This window comes from Sciurus carolinensis, chromosome 2 (genome assembly GCF_902686445.1).
Source record: "Sciurus carolinensis chromosome 2, mSciCar1.2, whole genome shotgun sequence".
Lineage (NCBI taxonomy): Eukaryota > Metazoa > Chordata > Mammalia > Rodentia > Sciuridae > Sciurus > Sciurus carolinensis.
In genome coordinates, this window is record NC_062214.1 from 42,798,769 (window position 1) to 42,820,513 (window position 21,745).

General features: G+C 38.3%; 1 protein-coding gene and 1 non-coding gene across 3 annotated transcripts in view; both read right to left on the minus strand.

Moving 5' to 3' along the window:
• Snx5 (sorting nexin 5) overlaps window positions 1–21,745 on the minus strand; it is a 23,728-nt gene continuing 1,983 nt past the window's right edge. For both annotated transcript variants that reach the window (XM_047539169.1, XM_047539170.1), the window contains exons 3-14: window positions 13,411–13,515; window positions 12,790–12,900; window positions 11,812–11,933; window positions 10,135–10,258; window positions 9,053–9,148; window positions 7,786–7,891; window positions 7,624–7,699; window positions 6,318–6,357; window positions 6,141–6,227; window positions 4,811–4,970; window positions 2,248–2,333; window positions 1–799 (exon numbers count right to left, since the gene is read on the minus strand). In XM_047539169.1, the coding sequence (XP_047395125.1) occupies window positions 749–799; window positions 2,248–2,333; window positions 4,811–4,970; window positions 6,141–6,227; window positions 6,318–6,357; window positions 7,624–7,699; window positions 7,786–7,891; window positions 9,053–9,148; window positions 10,135–10,258; window positions 11,812–11,933; window positions 12,790–12,900; window positions 13,411–13,515 (1,164 nt within the window). In that variant the 3' untranslated portion in view covers window positions 1–748. The remainder of the gene's footprint in view (window positions 800–2,247; window positions 2,334–4,810; window positions 4,971–6,140; window positions 6,228–6,317; window positions 6,358–7,623; window positions 7,700–7,785; window positions 7,892–9,052; window positions 9,149–10,134; window positions 10,259–11,811; window positions 11,934–12,789; window positions 12,901–13,410; window positions 13,516–21,745) is intronic.
• On the minus strand, window positions 18,811–19,048 carry LOC124978526 (small nucleolar RNA SNORD17). The gene has a single exon (XR_007107506.1). It is a non-coding gene; the product is annotated as a small nucleolar RNA SNORD17 (small nucleolar RNA).

Sequence of the window (21,745 nt, forward strand, 5' to 3'; positions counted from 1 at the left end):
TGTGATTTATTATTTTATTGTATAGTTTATAAAAACGAAAGCCCAAACACGCATTCCCCCAGCATCAGGGAAAGACCTTACATCTTTCTTGAGCAGCCATTCTAAAGCAGGCCATATTGTTTATTTCTATATATACCCCTATGTACGTCTCTCCCCTCAAATATTCATATCCCAACTACAAAAATGGAACTGCAAAGGATTTTTACAAAGATAAATGAGATCTTTTTGCCCTTGTTATTATACAAACACTTGAGGTGACTCAAGAACATGAGTGTAACAAAGAGAAAATAAAACACCCAATGAAGGAATGGAATGTCCGTTGGCTATAACAAATAGCTGTTGTTATTTGTTAAACTGGCACCTCCCTGACAGAATCAGTCTGCAGGGACATGGGCACATGAATCAGGGTGACAAGACATGGGCCTGGTGATTGCTTCTACTTATTCCAGAAGGCACATGTCTTCTACACCCTTTTAAGTAACTGAAGACAAACTACAGGAGAATCCAGTATTTAGATTCTGCCCACTCTGAGGTATTAAATGCATAAGGAAAAAATTAGTTATGTCCAAGAAGCATGCAATAAAAATATTTTTAAACCAACATGGTTAAGTGTTAAGATTTTTAGAAATCAAAATATTTATTCACATAATTTTAAACTAAAGTCAAAGCTAATCATATTCTATGGTAATGATTTAAGTGCAAGTGATGCAATTTTCACATTTGTTTCCTTCAGAGAAAGGCAGATAGATCAGTTGTTCTTGAACAAGTCAATGCAGCTCTGCAAGAGGGAGACATTGTTCTGGGGGAAAAAAAAAACAAAACACAAGTAACATCAAAGTCAAGGCAGACCAATAAATCATTCTAGAATCTAAGAACTTTTATATACTACTCAAGAATGAAACAAACATAAATCCACTGACTTGCTTGTCTAAAGGGATCTAAAACCAGCCCAACTAGGCTGGCATTTTTCTCTGCCAAACCCCATTTAAAGTACATAATCGACTCACCACCCATTTCGTGTGGAGAGTTCCTCTCCCTCAAGAGGGTCTGTCGGGGACTACCTACTCCAGCACCTCCATCTCCCACCCTATCTGCTCCCAAATGCAATCATATCTGTTCTGCTTTACGAGGACTTAGAAAGACCAAATAAAAAGTCAGGTAAAAATCAGTCATTGGCAAGAATATAAACAAAATTACAAGAAGTAACTCTGAAAAATTGCTTTGTAAAGTTCTCACTTCAAAAACATTTAGAGGGCTGGGGAGATAGCTCAGCTGGTAGAGTGCTTGCCTCTCAAGCACAAGGCCCTGAGTTCGATCCCCAGCACCGCAAAAAAAAAAAAAAAGAAACATTTAGAGAACTGTGAGCAGTGTCCCACACCTGTAATCCCAGTGACTCAGGAGGCTGAGGCAGGATTGCAAGTTCAAGGCCAGCCTCAGTAACTTAGTCAGACACTGTCCCTAATTAAGAAACAAACAAGGACTGGGAATGAGGCTCTGTGGTACAGCACTTGCCTAGCATTAACAAAGGCCTTGGTTAGGTTTGATCCTTAACACCAAAAAAAAAAAAAAAAAAAAAAAAAAAAAAGTGAGTAAGCACAAGGTGGATGCCAGTGACAGTTCCTCCCAAGGGAGGAATCCCAGCTATAGCCCTTGAGGTTGAAGGACTGACCTTGTCAGCAAGCCGTGACAGCAGTCTGAAGCTCCCTGGAACCACCCAAGGAGATATCCTCAGGGATTGAGCATGGGCACCAAAAACTCTCTTAAAAGACCCCATTAGGTCTAACATGTTGCCCACATCAAGAATGTCTCTGCTTCTATGCTAGGCTACAGACATTAAATATATGCAACAGAATAAAAGATTTTCTTCCTTTCTAAACCACAAAGGAATACTAGAAGATGCTTGGCAAACAAAAAGCTGTTTCTTCTAAAAGTTTTCAATGAAAACCCAAGTTACTAAAGAGCTTACTGCTAAATTATTAGAGAAGGCGCTTCAGCGTGGTCCACAAGCCCTGTAAGGAGGCAGGGGAGCCTTAACCAAGAATGCTCTTCTCAAATGTAGTTTAAGATATTATGGATTTTTGGTTTGCAGTAGCAAAAAATATTCCAATGAGTAGGCTCCCATCTACTAAGTACCATATGGGATCAAAACCATAGGGCAAACCCCATCTGCCTGATGACACTGGGACAATGAACTGGGAAAGAGGGATGGAACCTAAAAAGTTGTTGGTTTAATTTGAAAACACTTACTCTGGCATGCTTTATTTCCAGTTCAGACATCTCAATTAGGTTCTTTCTAAACGCTGCCACTCTCTTCCGTTTGAAATTTATAAGTTCTACAGGAAGAAAGAGTTAAAGTTTACCAAACCAAGAAACATTACATTTTCATATTCACTGTAGCCTCCAAATATCATTCTTTTAAGCGGTCTCCACAGTGTTCTCAAACCACCACTATTTCCTCCTTAAGCACTCTGACTGGGACATATACTAGATGTCTTCTGTTACTGTGACTCTAAACACATTACAGAGTTGAATGTATAGTATAGGACACACTACTCACAACATTACTCACAACAGCCAAGACATGGAGTCGATCTGTGTCCCACCAATGGGCAACAAATAAATTTTTTAAAACATGGAATACAGACACAACAGAGTATTATTCAACCTTTAAAAAAAAAAAGAAAGAAAGAAAGCAACATTCTAAGCCAGGCATGGTAGAGTACACCTGTAATCTAGCGACTCAGAAGACTGACACAGGAAGATTTCAAGTTGGAGGACAGTCTGGGAAACTCAGCAAGATCCTATCTCAAAAGATAACAACAGCGGTAGGGTAGAGCATTTCTGGGTTCAATCCCCAGTTTAAAAAAAAAAGATAAGAATTTAAGAAAGGGACAATAAAAAGTTACTTTGAAACAATCTAAGACAGCCAGCAACATGAACATCTGCAGGCAATTGCCAACTTGCAGTAAAAACCTCTTTGCCATACAGTTTAAGCATGAAACAATATAAGATATTACTCTACAAAATCTAAGCTTACACATGCCAGGTAGCACATTATCAGACCACTGTTATTATGAAGGCATTTCCAGATATACCTAAATGTCTCCAACACTGGCAACTATACTTTAAAGTGAGACAGGGATGGGCTTGGTGGCACATGCCTGTTATCCCAGCAACTTGAGAGGCTGAGGCAGGAGGATCCCAAGTTCAAAGCCAGTCTCAGCAACTTACTGAAGTCCTGTCTCAATGAAAAATAAAAGGACTGGGGATGTAGCTTTGTAGTTAGGCACCCCCGGGTTTAATCCTAGTACTAAAAATAAATAAATAAATAGGTAGAAGCAGCGCACCACTTTACAATGAAGTTAATCTATACTAAAAAGCCCCCTAGCCAGTGACAGTGGCACATACCCATAATCCCAGTGACTCAGGAGGCTGAAGCAGAAGGATTATAAATTCAAAGCCAGCCTCAGCAGCTTAGCAAGGTCCTGTCTCAAAATAAAATAAAAAGGGCTAGGGAATGTGGCTCAGTGGTTAAGAGCCCCTAGGTTCAATCCCTGGTAACCAAAAAAACAAAAACAAAACAAAACTGTTCTGGAATGGGGCAGACAAGAAGAACCTAGCAGACCCAGACTGGAATTGAATCATCAGGATAGACTCATGATCCTGAAACTTGCCTGGGTGTGCAATCACATGTACTCATCTAAATTTCCCAATTCTGTCTGCTGAAGGGCCTAGAAGCAGAGACAACCCAGAACAATAAACACCCCTAGCACACCCAGATCTTGGGTACTATTCCCTAAGTACCTAGGCTCCTTGAAAAATGGCCCATTTATGGGTTAGAGTTGAATGTCTACAATTACACAGAACAAGTAACTGCTTAAAAGAAAGTATGTGTAATGTGTCACAAAGACATGCCAGTTTCAAGTTGTTCCCATTGGAAAAGTCTGGACACTTTGAGTACCCAAATAATTCAGGATAGTAACAACTTAAAAGAAAAGGAAGGGCTGGCAATGTACCACAGTGGTAGAAGGCTTGGGTGGCATGCTCAAAACCCTGAGTTCAACCTCCAGCATCACACACAGAACAACAAATAAGATGATTGGGAAAAACAAAGGGAAGAGCAGGCTCTTGTTTGTAGTATGACAGCAACTGCTAACCTGCATATGAAATGCTAGAATTGGGAGAGGGACATCACCTAATTGCAACCATCAGAGTAAAAGTTAGTTAGGAAAGAATCGTGCACACTAAGTCCAAGGAAGTTTGATGAAAAGCAGGACATGTATGTGATCTTCAATCATCTCCCCACAGAAGGGTGCCGGAGCATATTAAGTGCAGAGGAGAAACTGGACACCTGACTAAGTAACCAAAATGAACACCACAACAGGAGAGAATATGGACTCAAGAAAGATACATCATTAACTATTCATAAAAAATATTTTTACAAAGAGAGATTTATAAAATAGAAAATTAAAATATATATCAATATTGCAAAAAACAACAATAACCAAAAACTTCCTGAGTAAAGAAGACTTAAGATCTAGAATAACTAGATAGGAAACACAACAAAGTTTTTAGGGATAAAAAGACCACATAGGCAATTTAGTCACACTGATTAGAAACACCACACATTCATGTTAATACCATGTGAAGGCAAGTGTTATTGTTCAAGTGTTAACTAGGATACTGAGTTGAGGCTATGTGGCTATTTTTATACTTTTTTTTAAAAATACTTTTGTACCACTTCTCTCTATAAGCTTAAGATTTATTTCCAAATAAAACATAAAATAAGTAAAGAATGTTCCTACTCAACCTTCTTTTGCAGATTCAGAAAGCTGTTCAAATTTCTGGCAGCATTCCTGCTGGTGTGCCTCAGCCAACTTGACATCTTTGCTTTTTAACCGGGCCTTATCCAAAGCTTTGTTTGAGTTCTCATAATCAATGAGAGCTTTGGTGCGTCTGTATAAGAGATCCTGACAAGAAAATTAATAGTTACAACATAAAAATCTGCAGAGAACAAAACAGGAATACAAAATATCTTAAAGAGTCTAGAAAAGGACCAATGAAGTGTTTGAAATGTTACATGGCAAGAGTCTAATCTACTTTGATACTTAAAACTATCCTCATAAGATTTAGCAGGGATATGCAACTCTTTACATTTGAGGGCTTTCCCAGAATTCTTTATGTGTCAGGTTAAAAACAAAAACAAAAACAAAAAATCTCAACAGTGGGGCATGGTGATGTACAACTGTAATCCCAGCAACTCAGCAGGGGAGGATCCCAGGATCCAGGCCAGCCAGGACAATTCAGCAACATCCTGTTTCAAAATTTAAAAGGGTAGGGATGCTGTTCAGTGGTAGAGAGCCCTGGGTTCAATCTCCAGTACCTAGGGTGGAAAGGGGAGGATAGGGGTGGCGGGATGATCCAACAGAGTAAAAATAAGGATTATTTTCTAGTTGATTCGATAATTGAAGACAATTAAAAAAATTACACATTGTACAGTTGGGCAAGGTGGCACATGCCTATAATTCTAGTACTTGGAAGGCTGAGGCAGGAGGATCACAGGATTGAGGCCAGCCTCAGCAAAGAAAATAAAAGTAGAACACTTGAGTAGCAAACATAAGGTCCTTGGTTCTACCTCTAGCATCACAAACCAAACAGCAGCAAAAACCAATAATAACAAACCACATGTACAGTTACTGCTGGTGAGTCAAGAAGAATGCTGCAAGAACGCAACTGAGCAACAAAGCAGTCAGGACCACATAACTTGTTGAATCTCAGTGAAACAACTGCACCCAGTTTTTTAAGTGAAAAACTTTAAATTAGCTCTTACTTCCATTAAATAACAGTCTATAAAGCATTAAAATTGTCCAAATATAAGAAAACACACCAGAAGGTATGCTCAGGCAAAGAGACAGTTAAGAACTCATGCTTATTCCTGAGTTTATTCTGCATACTACTTATGGATCCAATGCCACAAAAGGGCATGTCACTTCACAAACAAATGTGATAAAATTCCTATCTTCCTCCTAAGTATGAAGAAAATTTCCTTTTTAACAAAAAGGAATAGCTCTAGCATTAGGTTTCTGGTCACAAGAAGGTGATCTAGCACTGTAGCTGGGTTTCACATCTCTTCATCTTACCTTCGCAGCCTCTATGTTGAGCATGTAGTATCGGAGAAGCTCTGTCAGCTTTAAATCTTCATCTGATGAAACTCGACCCTCTACTTTCTATTTAAAAAAGTAAAGGTCACCATCAAATCAGTTATCTTCAGATTATAAAATATATATATATTATGAAGACAAACACAGAATCCTTACCCTAAGTTTTTCAAATAGTTCAGCAACCTTCAATAGGTATCTGAAAATAAACACACAACTGGGGTTTAAGGTCTTAAATCATCTATGAAATAAATGATCTTATCAAATAAGAATGGGTAAATGTGTTTTGATTTTTAAAAGTAGTGTTTTTCTTTCAACTGGCTCAAAACATAAAACTGAGCACATATCCAGTGCCATATCCACTGGCATTACCCCTCTTGATGCCTTTTAGCCAACTTGCCTTACGTCCAGGATGTTCTTATCAAAGGCCTATGCTGTGTCAAAGAAGGTCAGGTTCTAATGAGCTACCTGCACTGGCATCACAAAGCAATAAACATGCTACCATCTCATCTTGATTCTGCCATTAGCCTGACTTTCAACTTCAAGTCAGAGGCAGTATCACCTGTTATATCAAGGAGAGATGTGTTAGGTAAAATAGCCTTATGCCAGAAATGCCCAGCACAGAGAAACAGTAGAAAGCATATGTAAAAGTGCAAGATCAAGATAGGATCATTGTACTATTCTCAAAACCAGCAAATCTCTTAAGAGCCAGGTGTGGTAGTGCTAGCCTATAATCCCAGCAACTCAGAAGGAGGAGACAGGAGGAATAAAGTTTGAGGTCAGCCTCATCAACTTTAGGAGAACCTATCTGAAAACTTAATAAGGGGGTAAGGAGTGGGGGTGGGTGCAGGTGCGATGCTGGGGTTGTAACTCAACAGTAAAGTGCCACTGGGTTCAAATCCCATTAACAAAAAACAAAAACAAACAGACAAACAAAAACCCCAACCAAACAACAACAAAAATCTCTTCAAAAAAAGACCAGGGTTTAGGAGCAAGTTCTGAGGCAGGGGTGGCAAATACCATGTCCATTCGCAAAGGTGGCAAGCAGCTGCCCCTGAAATAGCCTAAGAAGCAGGCCAAGGACATGGCTGAGGAAGATAAGACTTTCAAACAAACAAAAAGAGGAGCAGAATAAACTTGAGGAGCTAAAAGCAAAGGCTGAGGGAAGAGCAAGAACCAACTGACAAAGAGAACCAAGGCAAATTTCTCTCAAATACGACCACAAAATGAACAAAGAAAGAAGTCATTTAATGTGACAGAAATAAAGGCTCTACACCATATCTAAGGCCTCTACAATTCTCTCAGAAGTGCCTTGTAGGGACTTGAGTGCTGGAGAGTGTTCTTGATAAGCTTGTGTTCTGGGGTGGAACTGAAGCCTCTGATAGTACTCATTATTCTTTTAATTATATCACTCAGCAGTCTTCAATTAGGAAGTCAGGGAAATGATTTCACAACAATAGCTTACTTTTTGATGACTGTGGGTTCTTCTAAAGCCAGGCTCTGTAAGCAGGCTGCAGTGTGAATATAGTCATCGGCAACATCTGGAGAAACAGTGCAGTCCTTATTACATAAGCAGAGCAGGCACACTAGCAAAGCCAAAAGTGGCTAGTGGGTAAAAGGTATTTACTTTTATGAGATCTGGTCATTCTGTCAGCTTTAGCACAGGAATCCTTGATCCTGTTGTAATAGTTAATAAGGAAGTTCTTCTCTTGCTCAAAGAAGTCATCCACTTCCTAAAATAAGAAAAAAAATTTTTAGTGTAAATTACAAGAACATGTATTTTGTATTAGAAAACAACATTCTGACAAATTTCTGAGTAAAAATATTTAACCTCCACAGATAAGAGGACTGAAAACTTAAAAGACATTGATAATACCCAGGGCTAGCAATAATCAAATGTTGACTGACAGAAAATGGCAACAGAGAATCATTTTGAAGAACATTCTCTGGTAACCTAAGACCCAATGGCTCTATTACTACTGCAGTGGTTCTGCCAACCGAGGCACTGCCACCCAGACTTGAATACTTGAATCTGTATGTAGTTATTTTTTATTTATATTTGGCTGGTTTCAGTTTGAGAGGCCATACTGGTATACGTGGTAGGCACTGGCCAAGGATGCTAAATATTGCACAATGAATTGACACATGACAGTTCACACAACTCAGCACTGTGCCAAAGAGTGAAACCAAATTTCTGACGCTGTCCTTTCTACTGGGCACCTGTATGTTTCCCACTCAAGCCTCCAGCCCTGGAAAGACAAAGTCAGACACCTGGTAGTAAACTTTAAGGTATCTCAATTTTAAGAGGGGGATGCTTGAAGACTAAAGAGAGAAATCACATCTATGAGGGTAATAAGAGACTTATGCTTAATCTGACGCTGCCTTCTCTTCACTGGTATTATGGAAGAGTGAAATTAATTTTATTGTACTTAGAGCATTTCTAAAACTATAACCATTGATAGATAAAACATTAATGAGACATTTTGGTTTTTTTCTTTGTCCTAAGTCCTTAAAATCCAGTATGTAAATAAAACAAAATCTGTTTCCTTTATCATGCCTACTAAGCTACATGTCAAGTGCTCACCTGCCACCTGTGGCTGGCGGCCACCATACTGGAGAATGGCATGAAATACTGATCTTCTAGCTTATTTTCTTTTTAAAATTGAGTAACCTCTGTCTTTACAAAAGGAGAAAATACTCAAGTGTGGAAAGGTTCACGTCACTTCTCCTGAGAGAGAACAAGGTGTTTTGGAGAAATAAGCAAAAACTGAATTAAGTAAATGAAAATACCCCATTCCTTAAAAGTTAGTACTTTGTGATATTATCTCATCCAAAGAAATATAATCTATTCCTAGGAAGTTATGAAATTTTCTCAAATAGCTGAAGTCCCTTACCTTAACTCCAGAAAAAAGAACTTCATCAGCACTTTTCACCACACTTTTAAAGAAGCCACCAAACATTTCTTTGGTATTTTTCCGCCTAACACTTAGCTAAAAAAAAATTCCAAAACAGTTATGTTACATATTTTTTCCAGGCTCTCTCAAGTTAGTTATGAATATCATTCCAAGCCAATACTTTTTACTAATATACGAACATGCATTAAGGTATCTTTAATTGTTTTACCCACTGAATCTGAAATCCATAATAAATAGACAATCTTAAACACAAATGTCATCTTTCTAAGAGGATCACATATACATAGGAACAGCTTTGAGGATTTTCAGTCCTTGGTAGAATTACATTCTATTCAATCTACATTGTTGATTAGGCTTTAAGCTTAAGAAATCTCTAAATCATCTCATATTAAGAGATGATAAATGTAACATGTAAAAAAAAAATAAGCACACAGCACATCTCCTTAACAAAAGGGTAACCAAAAGAAATCAATGTAAATCAATTTAAGTTCCTTCTAACAATCCCAAACTTAATTGTAGGAGAAAATTAGTCTTTGGAAGGGGGATAAAAAGTCAAAATCTGGGGCTGGGGTCATGGCTCAGTGGTACAGCACTTGCCTAGCACATGTGAAGTACTGGGTTTGGATCCTCAGCACCACATAAAAATAAAGCTATTGTGTACATCTTTAAAAAAAAAGCCAAAATTTAGGCAGTCACAAAAATGACTAACAAATCTGTGGGGGGAAAAAAGAAAGCATCTACAAACGTTTCCATTGTATTTCTATTATTAAAAAGTCAGAACTTCAATAGTAAATTTTTCAGAAAGTAATATTTTTTTCTTTTGCAGTGCTGAAGATCAAACTCAGGACTTCGCATATGGTAGGCAAATACTCTACCACTGAGCTACACTCCCAGTCATTTCAAAAGTTCAAGACAGGGTCTAAGTTGTCGGATGCTGGGTTCAAACTTGTGATCCTCTTGCCTCAGTCTCCTGAGCAGGTAGGATTACAGGCATCGCCACCATGCCTGGGTCAGTCATACACTTTAACTGGACCATGGAAATGTGAATAAAATTGCCTTACATCCTGATCATATTCCAGGAAAACATGAAAGTTGCGATCTTTACTGAGAACAGGATGAGAAGAGAGCCGCTGAAGAAATACTTCATGAGAGGAGACAGTCTTCTTAAAGACAGCGAGATATTCACTGAAAAGAAAAGCACATACACAATTCAGTTGGCATCGTTCAACTACCTGATGAATACTATCCGCTGTAGGTTAACTATAGTCTTGTGTTCTCCTCATTTTATTAGGTAAAACACTACAACTAGACCAAAACAACATTTTGGGTTAATCAGGTAGTTAATAAAGCAGTTGCCATTTTAGAATCTAGAATGAACCAATAAAAAGGAGTAAAGTGGCCCTTTTCCTCCATCTGAAACCCCCCAAACCTACATGTAATTAACTACTGTTGAAATTTAGCAGCTGCAAGAATTTGTTTCTTTAAAAAGGATGAAAATCCTTTAGGCAGTCATATACACAGCACGAATCCTTATTAAGACTTGAAATCAGCAGAAATTACAAAGCAGTGTTACCTCAATCAAGGCATTCAAGATGTTAGGACCTTGGAAAGTTGTGTTTAGTGCTTTAACCCCAGGGCTGGTCTCATAGGCACTCTAGTGTGCAGAGTGATTCAGGTGTGAGCCCTGCCCTAGGCAACACAGGCTTAGGGCAGAGCACTGAAGAGTTGCTAAAAGGGGCACCTGAATTCCAACTTGCTGATGGTGGGACGAGAAGCGGGTGAAGGCTACCGTTGACAACTTAGTGAGACCCTGTCTCAAAATAAAAAATAAAGAGGACTGGGTACATAGCTCAGTGCTAAAGCACTCAGGAGTTCGATCCCTAGTACAAGGGGGAAAAGAAGAAAGCACACAGTACTTTTACCCCAACCTTCCAGGACTTCAATAGTATGACATGGTTTTTAAAATTCACATTTCATTTGTTTAAGGAGAGAAAAGAGTAGTTGAAAAACATCTGGTGTAAGTTTTTCAGTACTCAGTAATGCAAACCTCCAACTATGACACAGAATAAAGAATCCATTTTTGCTTTAAAATTACAACCAGATTGAAAATATGCAGCCTATGTACCTGGCCTCTTTCAAACATCAATATGGTTCTTTAGAATGTTTTGTAAAAGCATTTGTTACAACCAAGTTTCTCCTAATACTTCCTGTAACAAAACTTCAAGGAAGAAATTTTTGTATATTTTAACAATTTGAAAACGTCCCTTTTGAAGACACAAAAGTCTATTTTCCTCCCTATGCCAGACCGGCATTCCCTAATAAATGTATGATCTATATAGGAGAAAAAACAACTAGTCTACCCAGCAACAAAGGCCTACAGGAACCAAGGTCAAAAGTACAAAAACTGCATCCCACAAAACTACATTTGCAAAATGTAGTTTTAGAAATCGGCACTAGGCAACTAACAGCTATATTTTTAAAAGAGCCCACTGGGCGTGGTGGTGTATGCCTACAATAATCCCCAGGGCTAATGTCAGGATAAATCCCAATATATATCCAATAGAGGCTGAGACAGGAAGCTCACAAGTTCAAAGTCAGTCTCAGCAATCTAATGAGACTCTGTTTCAAAATAAAAAACAGCCTGGGGATGTGGTTCAGTGGTTAAGTGTCCCTGGGTTCAATCGCAGGTAAACCCCCCCCCCCCCCCAAAAAAGAGTCCATCAAGAAAATCCACTTACGCTTCCAGTTCTTGCTTCATTTTTGCAAATTCTTCTTTGGTCATGGACCCTTCACCTTCTCCCAGTTTCTGCATCTTTTCTCGAGGACCATCAAAATCTGGTTTTGTAGGAGCAGGGGGAATCTGCAGCATAGGCAGTTAACACATGAGCATCTTGTCCCCGTGTTCTAGCTGATGCCTCATCCAACTCTGACCACCAAATGGGGCTATCTAAAAAGTCACTAGGTTTCACCCAAACTTTATTCCTTCTGATCCAAAGTGTGTTCCCCACAGTTGAGTATTTTGACGTAATTATTTATTCAGTTTACAGAGAACTGGCAGAGTTACCAGGCCAACGTCAGCTTAAAATTAGTATAATCAATGCTAAAAGTGATTGAACACCAAGTCTCCAGACATCAAAAGCAATTTTTCAACCTCTAAGGACTACCCAAAGATTTGAATTCTAAATGAAGGGAACACCCCTAAACAGAAGTTAAGAACTATTTTTGTTTCATTATTTTAAAAAATCACCATTGGGTAGATTCTTTTAGTCTACCTAGCAGGACAACGTGTACTTAATTTTCATTTGATATCCCCTAAGTCCCTGTTCCTATAGCCAAAAATTAATTCTCAAAAGCTGACAATGGCTTCCTTACTCTTTAGGCACTATTGGGAATTTTACTGCATACTAGCAACAAATACTAAAGAATCCTAGAAATCAATTTACCGATGCCAGAGAAAACATAGATAGGACTTGAATCACTAAGCTGTTTATCCACTTACAATGTATATAGCATAAGCCTCTATATATGCTTCATTTCATAGCTTTAACACTATTCACGGTTTAGACTATACCAATCTGGAGTTAGCAAATATTCTAATGGGCAGATAAAAATCAGAGTTTTCACAACCCATCATAAAACACTGGTAAAATCTCTTTTAGTAAAATAAATACCAAGGTAGCATAAATTAATTATTTGGTATTCTAAAACATACTCACAATAAGGCCAGCATAGTCTGTGGTTTCAATAAGAGTATCATGTAACCACACGAAGTCTTCATGTTGCCTTGTAACAGAAAACTCTGGGCTCTGAAAAGTAGGCAGTGTAGTCTGTAAAGAGAAAGAAGTAAACTGCTAACCATCACCTGATAACGTGGTTTGGGTTTCCTGGGCTGCACTATGGGAAAACTCTGCATAATAAAACATCACGATAAAGAACAAAAGCAGCAATATTATGATCTCCACCCACCACTGACCCACAGCTAAGACTCAACCTGATCTTTAAGGAATACTTTTCACAAAACTACACCTTTTGGAAGTTTGCCATGGGCATCCAATCAAAGAAAATATCCACTAAGATTAAAAGCAAGCTACAGAAATTGCACCTAGATGCCAATCAAAACCAAACGTGGAAGGTTTAAGTTGTGTAAGTAGGTAGCTCCACCACAGCAGAGAAGGATGCTGAAGCAACAGCACTCGCTTACAGCAAGCTATACATATGAGAGAGGCCCTCACTTAACAGCCTGGTACACTGTAAACAAACAGTAACCATTTTAGTTCATGGAATCACTCTTCTCACACCCACCGTGAACAAGGCTTCGAAGCCATTCTGTCACTTACCTTGGTGTGCACTGTAAACTTGACCTTATCTCTCTCACTGAGTGCATCAGGTATGTCAATCTGAAGTGAGGGATCAACATTCAGGTCCACAGACACAGACCTCAGCTGAAACACATTTTTTTTTTTTTTTTTTTTTAGTATTAGTCTCAAATTAATTTCATCCCTATAAAGTATTCTTCTAAAATGGGAGGGAATTATTAAAAAGGAGTCTATATATAGATCATTTAGAACAAAGTCAGTTTTGAGATATCTGAAATTGAAGGGAAACCTGCTCTTCAAATCTGTGTTCAAAGCATTCCTGTAAACTAAACAGAGCAATTAATTGTATGATTCTAGTATGAACACCAGATAAGAAATGCATTTCTTATGTATTTGACTATACACTAGAAGCCTTAAAACTAGATGAAGATGAAATCTTGAATTCTTATGTAAACATTAAAAACAACATTCAAGAAGCATTATTAGCTGGGCATAATGGTGCAAAACTCCCAAAACTCCCAGCAGCTGGTGCGGGGAGGAGGCAGGAGGATTACAAGTTCAAAGCTAGTCTCAGTGACTTGGTGGAGCACTAAGCAACTTAGTGAGACTGTCTCAAATAAAAAAATAAAAAAAGACGGGATGAGGCTCAGTGGCTAAGCACCCCTGAGTTCAATCCTCAGTAGCATTATTAACCATAAAGATTATACGGCATAAAGATTCAGAGACTAGGAAAACCTTGGAAAATGGTAGAGAACAGTCCCCTGTTGTGGGGTCCTGGGTAGAGAGATAAACGGACCTAATTATATTCAGACACAATTACAAACAGTTGAGAATTCTAGACAGGAAGGGTGAATTATAGAAGCTAACCAAAGCAGTTCTTACTGTGGTTACACAAGATCCCTAGTGTGACCCCTGCCCTGGAAACTAAGTGACTGAGCTTATGAGTTGGAAATTTCAAAGGGTGGGGGGAACCACCCATCTTCATTTTTGCCAGTTTTAAGAAAATATTTCTTTTCAGAATAAGGAAAAAACAGTAGTAACACTAAAACTGGATTACTAGTAAAAAGTGGTTAAACAGTTTTACTATTAAATTTACTAAATTTAAATCAAGGTAAATTCTTCAATTCTTGAAGCAGGCAAGCTACTAGTCAAAAGCAACTCCTTCTCCATTCCTCACTGTATGTAACTAGTGCTAAAGTCATAAAATCCTAGAGGAATTAACAGAGAGAATGTTGAGTGCAGTCTGGAGCTAGAAGAATGAGGTGTTTCCGTTTAAATTCTTGTCTTCAAAATACAAACTTAAAGGCCAGGAACTGATGAACTTAAACTAGAAACCTGGCCCAATGCACTATAAAAAGACTAACTATATTCATTAAATATATATAATTAGGGACTGGGAAAATGGCTCTAGTGGTAAAAGCATGCCTAACATGCATAAACGTAATTAACAGTCCTGACATCTCAACCTGAACACCTTTGTTTCCAAATGTATTCTTTTTAATATTTTTTAAAAAATTTGTTCTAATTAGTTATACAGGATAGTAAAATGCATTTTGATACATCATAAAGAAATGGAGTATAACTCTCTTCTGGTTGTACATGAAATATAATCACACTGGTTGTGTAATCATATATGCACCAAGAGTAATAACGTCTGATTCATTCTACTATCCTTCCTACCCCTTCCAAATGCAGTCTTGATGACTGGTACGAAATATTTGGTTTAATTTTCACATGTCTGTTTGTGAGATCTCTGTAACAAAGGTCAGAGATACTTCATTTTATCACAACTATGATTCTAGCTCTGGCATATTTCTGACAAAAGTTTCCTTTGTTCCGGTAAATTACTGCTGGGAAAATAGAGCCTTCAAAAATACCAATATATGGGGCTGGGGAGATAGCTCAGTTGGTAGAGTGTCTTGCAAGCACAAGGCCCTGGGTTCGATCCCCAGCACAAAAAAAAAAAAAAAAACAATATATAAGCTACAATGTGACTGCACAGAAATAGTGCACCTACTTTATGTTTGTTTCTGTCAAGACGCAAGCATAGGAATAAAGTCAGCTAGGTTGCAGAATGAAAACATGGGGCAGCCGTCAGAATAGGTCCAAGGTACCAGAGCTCAACAAACTATTCCTTTTCTGGAAATTCTTTGAGTGGTGCTAGAGATCGAACCACTAAGATACATCCCATACCTGTTTTCTTAAGTCACAACCCCTGGCTTCTAGCATCTCTCAATTTAATATAATGATAATTCTATTTCTGTTTGCTATAAGCCAAGTAAAACTAGTAAAGTTATGAAACTCCACATGGACTATCTTTGAAAAACCCAACAGGGAAATAATTAAGTAAATGGGGTTCATTTAAGTACCACAGTTAAAGCTACAATGAACTCTACCACTTAATGACCATCTTGTTTTTGTCTTTACCCATATTATCAACCATGTTCAGGCAACAGTCAGATTACTATTACTACATCTGTCCTCCCTTCTAATTAGTATAGAAACTTGCTGTCACTGTTTGATGAAGACACAAGGGAAACCCTAGAGGCTTTTCACTAGCAAAAAATAAAAAAAACCCAGAAAACTGGCTGGGCTTGGTGGCACACGCCTGTAATCCCAGTGACTCAGGACACTGAGGTAGGATTTTGTCTGAGACCAACCTCAGTAACTTAGGGAGGCCCTAGGGACTTAAAAGGAGACTCTGTCTCAAAAGAAAATAAAACAAAAAGGGTTGGGGATATGGCTCTGTGGTTAAGCAACTCTGGGTTCAATCCTGAGTACCAAAAAAATAAAAAATAAAAAATAAAAAATCAAGAAAACTGCAACCAGGTAGGATATGCTTTTCCTGCATCAATTTTTGCCTGAACATACCACCACTAGAAGGAATTCAAACAAAAATACCAACTTGACATTATAGTCTTGACCACAAAGACTATATAAGCAGGTCTATATGTAGGTCTTAAACAATGGCCTGAGAGAGAATACTGGCAGAATTCCCAGGAGAACCAGAACATCACCCAATTAAATGAATTTTCTCATACTGCAGCATACAGTCCTTCAGATGAAGTCCACATCATTATGGAATAAAAAGGTGTAAATGTACTAGGGATGTCATTCAATGATGGAATTCTTGCCTATCATGTGTGAGGTCCTGGGTTCAATCCCCAGCATTAGGGAAAAGAAAAGAAAAAAAAAAAAAAAAAAAAAAAGAAATGCTTCGTTTCTAAGTCAGCATTCCTTCTTATACTTAATACAAAACCCAACACCCTTCAGTCCTATGCCCCAGTATTGCTACATAAATTACTGTGCTCAGGGGTAGAATGGGGTAGACATTCTATTCCGTTTACCTACCTCTACCCCTTATCTTGAAGTACCCAGAGTGCTTCTCATGGTGAGGCCAATATCATGAACCTTTGACTTGGCCCACATGTCAAAATGCCTTAGATGTTAAAATACCTAGAATGGCCATTTACATTCAGCAGGGTAAGGCAAGCTGCTTAACCAAGTCCAACCTTAGGCACACCAGACATTTGACATGTAAAAGTTCTACTTGTTTTTCAGATCTCTTGACATTCGTGAGAATCAAATTTAAAATACCTACACTCAAACAATGGACTCAAGTTTCAAACTGACTCTTGTAGATTTCCCTAGGAATCTGCACCACATACCCAACACAAAGCACCTCTCTACCAGATCCATCTTACAATAAGAGTACAGTCAGGCACAGTGATGCACGCCTGTAATCCCAGTGGCTCAGGAGACTGAGACAGGATTGCAAGTTCAAAGCCAGCCTCAGCAACTTAGTGAGGTCCTCAACTGAGTAAGACCTGTCTAAATAAAATACAAAAAAGGTTTGGGATGTGCCTCCATGGTTAAGTGCCCCTGAGTTCAATCCTTAGCACAAAGAGGAAAGGGAAAAAAAAAAGGGGGTGGTGGGGGCGTGTAAAAAGTATTGCTTCACTTAGAAAGCAAACCTTGAACCATTTTGAAGAAATTTGAATGCTTTTGGTAAGAGAGTTAAAGCACTTTCCTGAAGAGAGAAAACATGTTAGGAACTCCCCTATGTATTTCCTCACCTCCTGATCAGGCAATGGCTATAGGACAACCCTGCAGAGTTCTCAGCTACAGACCACTACTAGATCTTTGGGGCACTCACTTTTGGTCCAAATTTGACTTATGACTCATTCTGGCACAAGACTTACTTAATACCATTGGCAAAGTTCCCTCTTCAAAAGACCCATAGCGTCACAGATGGCAAAGGGTACCTTCATGACAAAAGGGCAAGATTCCAAAATTCAAAACCCACAGAAATGAAAATACATGAAAAAAAATACACATTAGTATTAGTGCCATATAGCCAAAATGAAATAAACTCCACAAACCCTGATCTGCCAGTATGGGGGCTAGTGAAATAACTATTTTAACCGAAACAGTTTAGTGTGTAATGTTACAAAGTTGTACATGTCAGTCCCAATATTTCCATATGTATCTGAATATTACAAAGAAACTGCTGTGGACAGAAAAAAGACTGCTTATGTATAAATGATTTTCTAGTTTCCATTCCCAAAATACATATTCTTAGGACATGCTATCTGTGCATTCCCTTCAAATGGTTACTCTTTCCCTTCTATGGGCCTTACTTTACCCTTTACTACACAAGAATCAGACTGCCTTCTGGATCAGATTTTAATTTTTCTCAAAGGAAGCAAAAGCAGGGCATATTTTGGCTTTCTAATACTCATTTGCAAGGAAATAAAATTAAAAACATTCTACCAGAGATTGAGGAGACTGAGGCAGGAGGATCTGAAGTTTAAGGTCAGCCTCAGTAACTTAGAGACCCTGTTTCAAAATAAAAAGGACTGAGGATGTAGCTCAGTGGGAAAGCAATGTCCAGTAAAAAAAGAAAAAAGAAAAACCCTTCCACAAATACCCTAGATTTGCACTAATTTCTGCAAATATTTGAAACCCATTTCACACATGCTTATGAAACATATTACTCTGATACTATTTCAACTCACAAGGAAATGCTCTAAGAAATTCTAATACCATGCCTTCACTATATCTCCTTAATGGTTTAAGTGTCATTATTACAAGGTTAAAAGGATTCAAAGTTTTGGTATTCTGAATTGTTACTGTTTTCTCCCACCCTAAACACTTAAAATTATCTATATTCTCTCCCCCAACTTCTCACTGTGGCCCTGGTACCTAAAACAACTGAATCAATTATAACCACTATACTAACTCTCTGCCTTTATGGTAATTTGCTCTTGTTCCCCCCATTGGTTCTCCCTGATTGAGGCCTACAACCATAAATCTTTACTCATAGATTAAGAGAACTTAGGACTTCCAGATCTCAGGCTACTAATAACATGAAAATTACTTAGGCACAGGCTTAATAAAAACCTAGAAGGGCTGCAGCAAGTGATCAGATTTGCACCACTCATCTTGGTGAGATAGGACCCAGAGGGACCCATCCCTGCTGACATCAAACATTCTTACCAGTAGGCTACCAACACACAAGCAGTCTACAACAGAACATTGCAGACTGCAGGGCATTTGGAGGCTACATAGCCCCAAAGTTCCTAGAACAGGAACTGAGGCTTGGAAGAAGGTCAATGCAGCATACTCAGCGAATGGATAAACTGAATCATCATTTCACAAGGCTGCAAGTCCATGCAGTAGTCAAATCTCAACATGGAAATAGAAAGCAAGTCCGCCCAATTGCTTTAAGCAACTAATTCATGTCAAGAAATCCATCTAACTAGCTGATATCTGGACTATCTTCAAATGAGTTCACAAAGCAAAAAGGTTGGTTGAACCATATAATCTGCAAGTATCTCTTGGCACAGAAATCCTACTGGGAAACAACCACAACACTGCAAGAGAAAAAACTCCCATAATTGGAAAAAATATTTCTTTCATTCAGAGCTGAAGTTCTTCACACCCACCCAAAATTTGCATATTTATGATCTGCCTCTGGAGTTTTTGTTAAAAAGCTCAACAAATGCCAGTGCAAAATGATGCATTCCTACAATTCCAGGAATTCAGGAGGATGAGGCAAGAGGATTGCAAGCCTAAGCAAATTCATGAGACCCTATCTTGAAATAAAGAGCTGGGCAAGGTGGTGCACATCCCACTGCCCAGAAGACTAAGTAGGAGGATCACAAATTCGCAGTCAGCCCTAGCAACTTAGCAAAACCCCATGTCCCCACCTCCCCAAAAAAGGAGTAAACAAAAAAACCAGGGATGTAGCTCAATAATAGAGCACCCTGAATTCAATCACTACTACAAAAAACAAAACAAACAAAAAAAACCCAACAAATTCCATGTCCCTCTTTCAGAATTAAAAGAGATATCTCAGGAGTAACTTAATCACTTGATCAGAAATAGGTGTTGGAGGTTAACAGATCGCTTTTTGAAAAGCTACATCACACAGAAACTTTTCTTTCTTTCTTTTTTTCTTTTCTTTTTTTCGTGCGGGGGGAACAAACCCAGAACCTTGAGAATGCTAGGCAAATACTCTACCAGTCAACCATATCCTCAGCCCAGAGAAACTTTAATTTTTATGGTACTTAAACAAGTTTACCACATTCATGTGACACATGTCCTACAGCCATCTTCTATTCCTGTTTCAAAAAAGAAAAGGCAGAACTTACAAAGTTCTGAAAGTCTTCTTTTCTCAAAATTTGGGTATCAAGTTTAGACGTTTCCCTAAATACTATCTAACTTCCCTGTACACTTCTTTGACCACTGGCTATTGTTATATGCGGATTTCTTACCTATATACTGTTCTTAATTTGCTCAAGCAACAAAATCCTAGTAATAAAGATAGCAAGCAAAATGTTTAAAATAAACAGTAGGATTTTAAATTATCTCCCCAGAACACATTTCTCAATGAGCTTCAATTTTTGCCCAGAGCTTTTATGGGTGCTGCGGCGCAAAAACCCCAGGTTTACAATATCCAAACCCGGCACTTCACTGACAAACATAAGACAAAGTCACCCCTTTATAAGTCTTAAGTGCCCCAGAACCTTCTAAAGAAAACTATTTGCCATTTTTCAATAAGGTTCTTCATAATTGGTGGAAAAGCTACCAAAGATATTCAATAGTCCAAGCTTTGTGTTACCTCCTTACAGTCATAAACCTGAAGAACTTGTATCTAACTGGCAAAACTAACACTAGCAACTATAACACAACTTGACTCCACTTCATAAGTCAGTTTAACCAGTGATTCTCAATCGTGGGTGAATTTACTGAGCTTCAAAGGACATCTGACAAAGGCTGCAGATATAGACTGTTGGAATGAAGGAGGAGGCTGTTACCTAGTAGAGGTAAATAATGTTATTCAGCAGCATACTATGTACAAGACAATTTCCCAAAACAAAATGTCACCAGTGCTCAAGTTGAAAAAAATCCTGGCTTAAAGTAAAGCTCTAAATTAGATGTTGTCACTTACTAGGTCTCACCAAATGAGAATTTAGATCTCTGAAAAAAGTCAAATCTAGAAAATTCTCAAATAACCTCTTGGCCATTTCTTCCTGTAACCAAAAAATTCAAGATGATCATTAATTGTGAAAGTAGTATTCACAAATGGGGATGTTAAGACACTGTGTGCAAGTTACTGATCCAGAACTAGGGCGTGGGCAGCTTTGATAAGTCATACTTCCTGGAAAAAAAAAAAAAAGTCATGTGTAGCAAAAAACAGTAGTGCACAAAAATTGGTACATTTGGACTTAAAACTGGTCAAAGTTCAGGAATGATTCTGCAGGACATTCCTCCATCCTAGCTTAAGTGCCCCCACTCCTAGAAGCAGTTTCTGTACCAATCCTGAAAAGAACAGATTTCAACCATAGGGAGTTTTTCCTTTCCAAATGGTCAGCTTACTTCAGTACATTCACAATAAAGCAGAGAAATCGAAAGCTTTTCAGAAACAAAAAAAGGTCCCAGGAGTCTCAGGCCTCTATCACCCACAAACAATGCTGTTACATTTGATTTGCCCTTAGACTACTGGGAAAGACTAAAATAACCATGTTAACTCTTCCCCGCTGGGGAGATAGCTCAGCTGGTAGAGTGTTTGCCTTGCAAGCACAAGGCCCTGAGTTCGATCCCCAGTACCACAAAAAAAAAAAAAAAAAAAAAGGAAAAACTCTTCCCCTGAGTTCTGCTTTTTGAGAAAGAACAAGCGAACATTATTAGGCTTAAAGAATATTAAAAAATGGGAGTGTTTGGCTACCAGATACAGCTCAATACTTTTAGTTTTGCTTACTTCGCCAAAAGAGTATGGACTGGCATTCAAAATCCTCAAGAATTAATTATACACTCTACTTTTGTTTAACTCCATGGGGTGGTAGGGTCT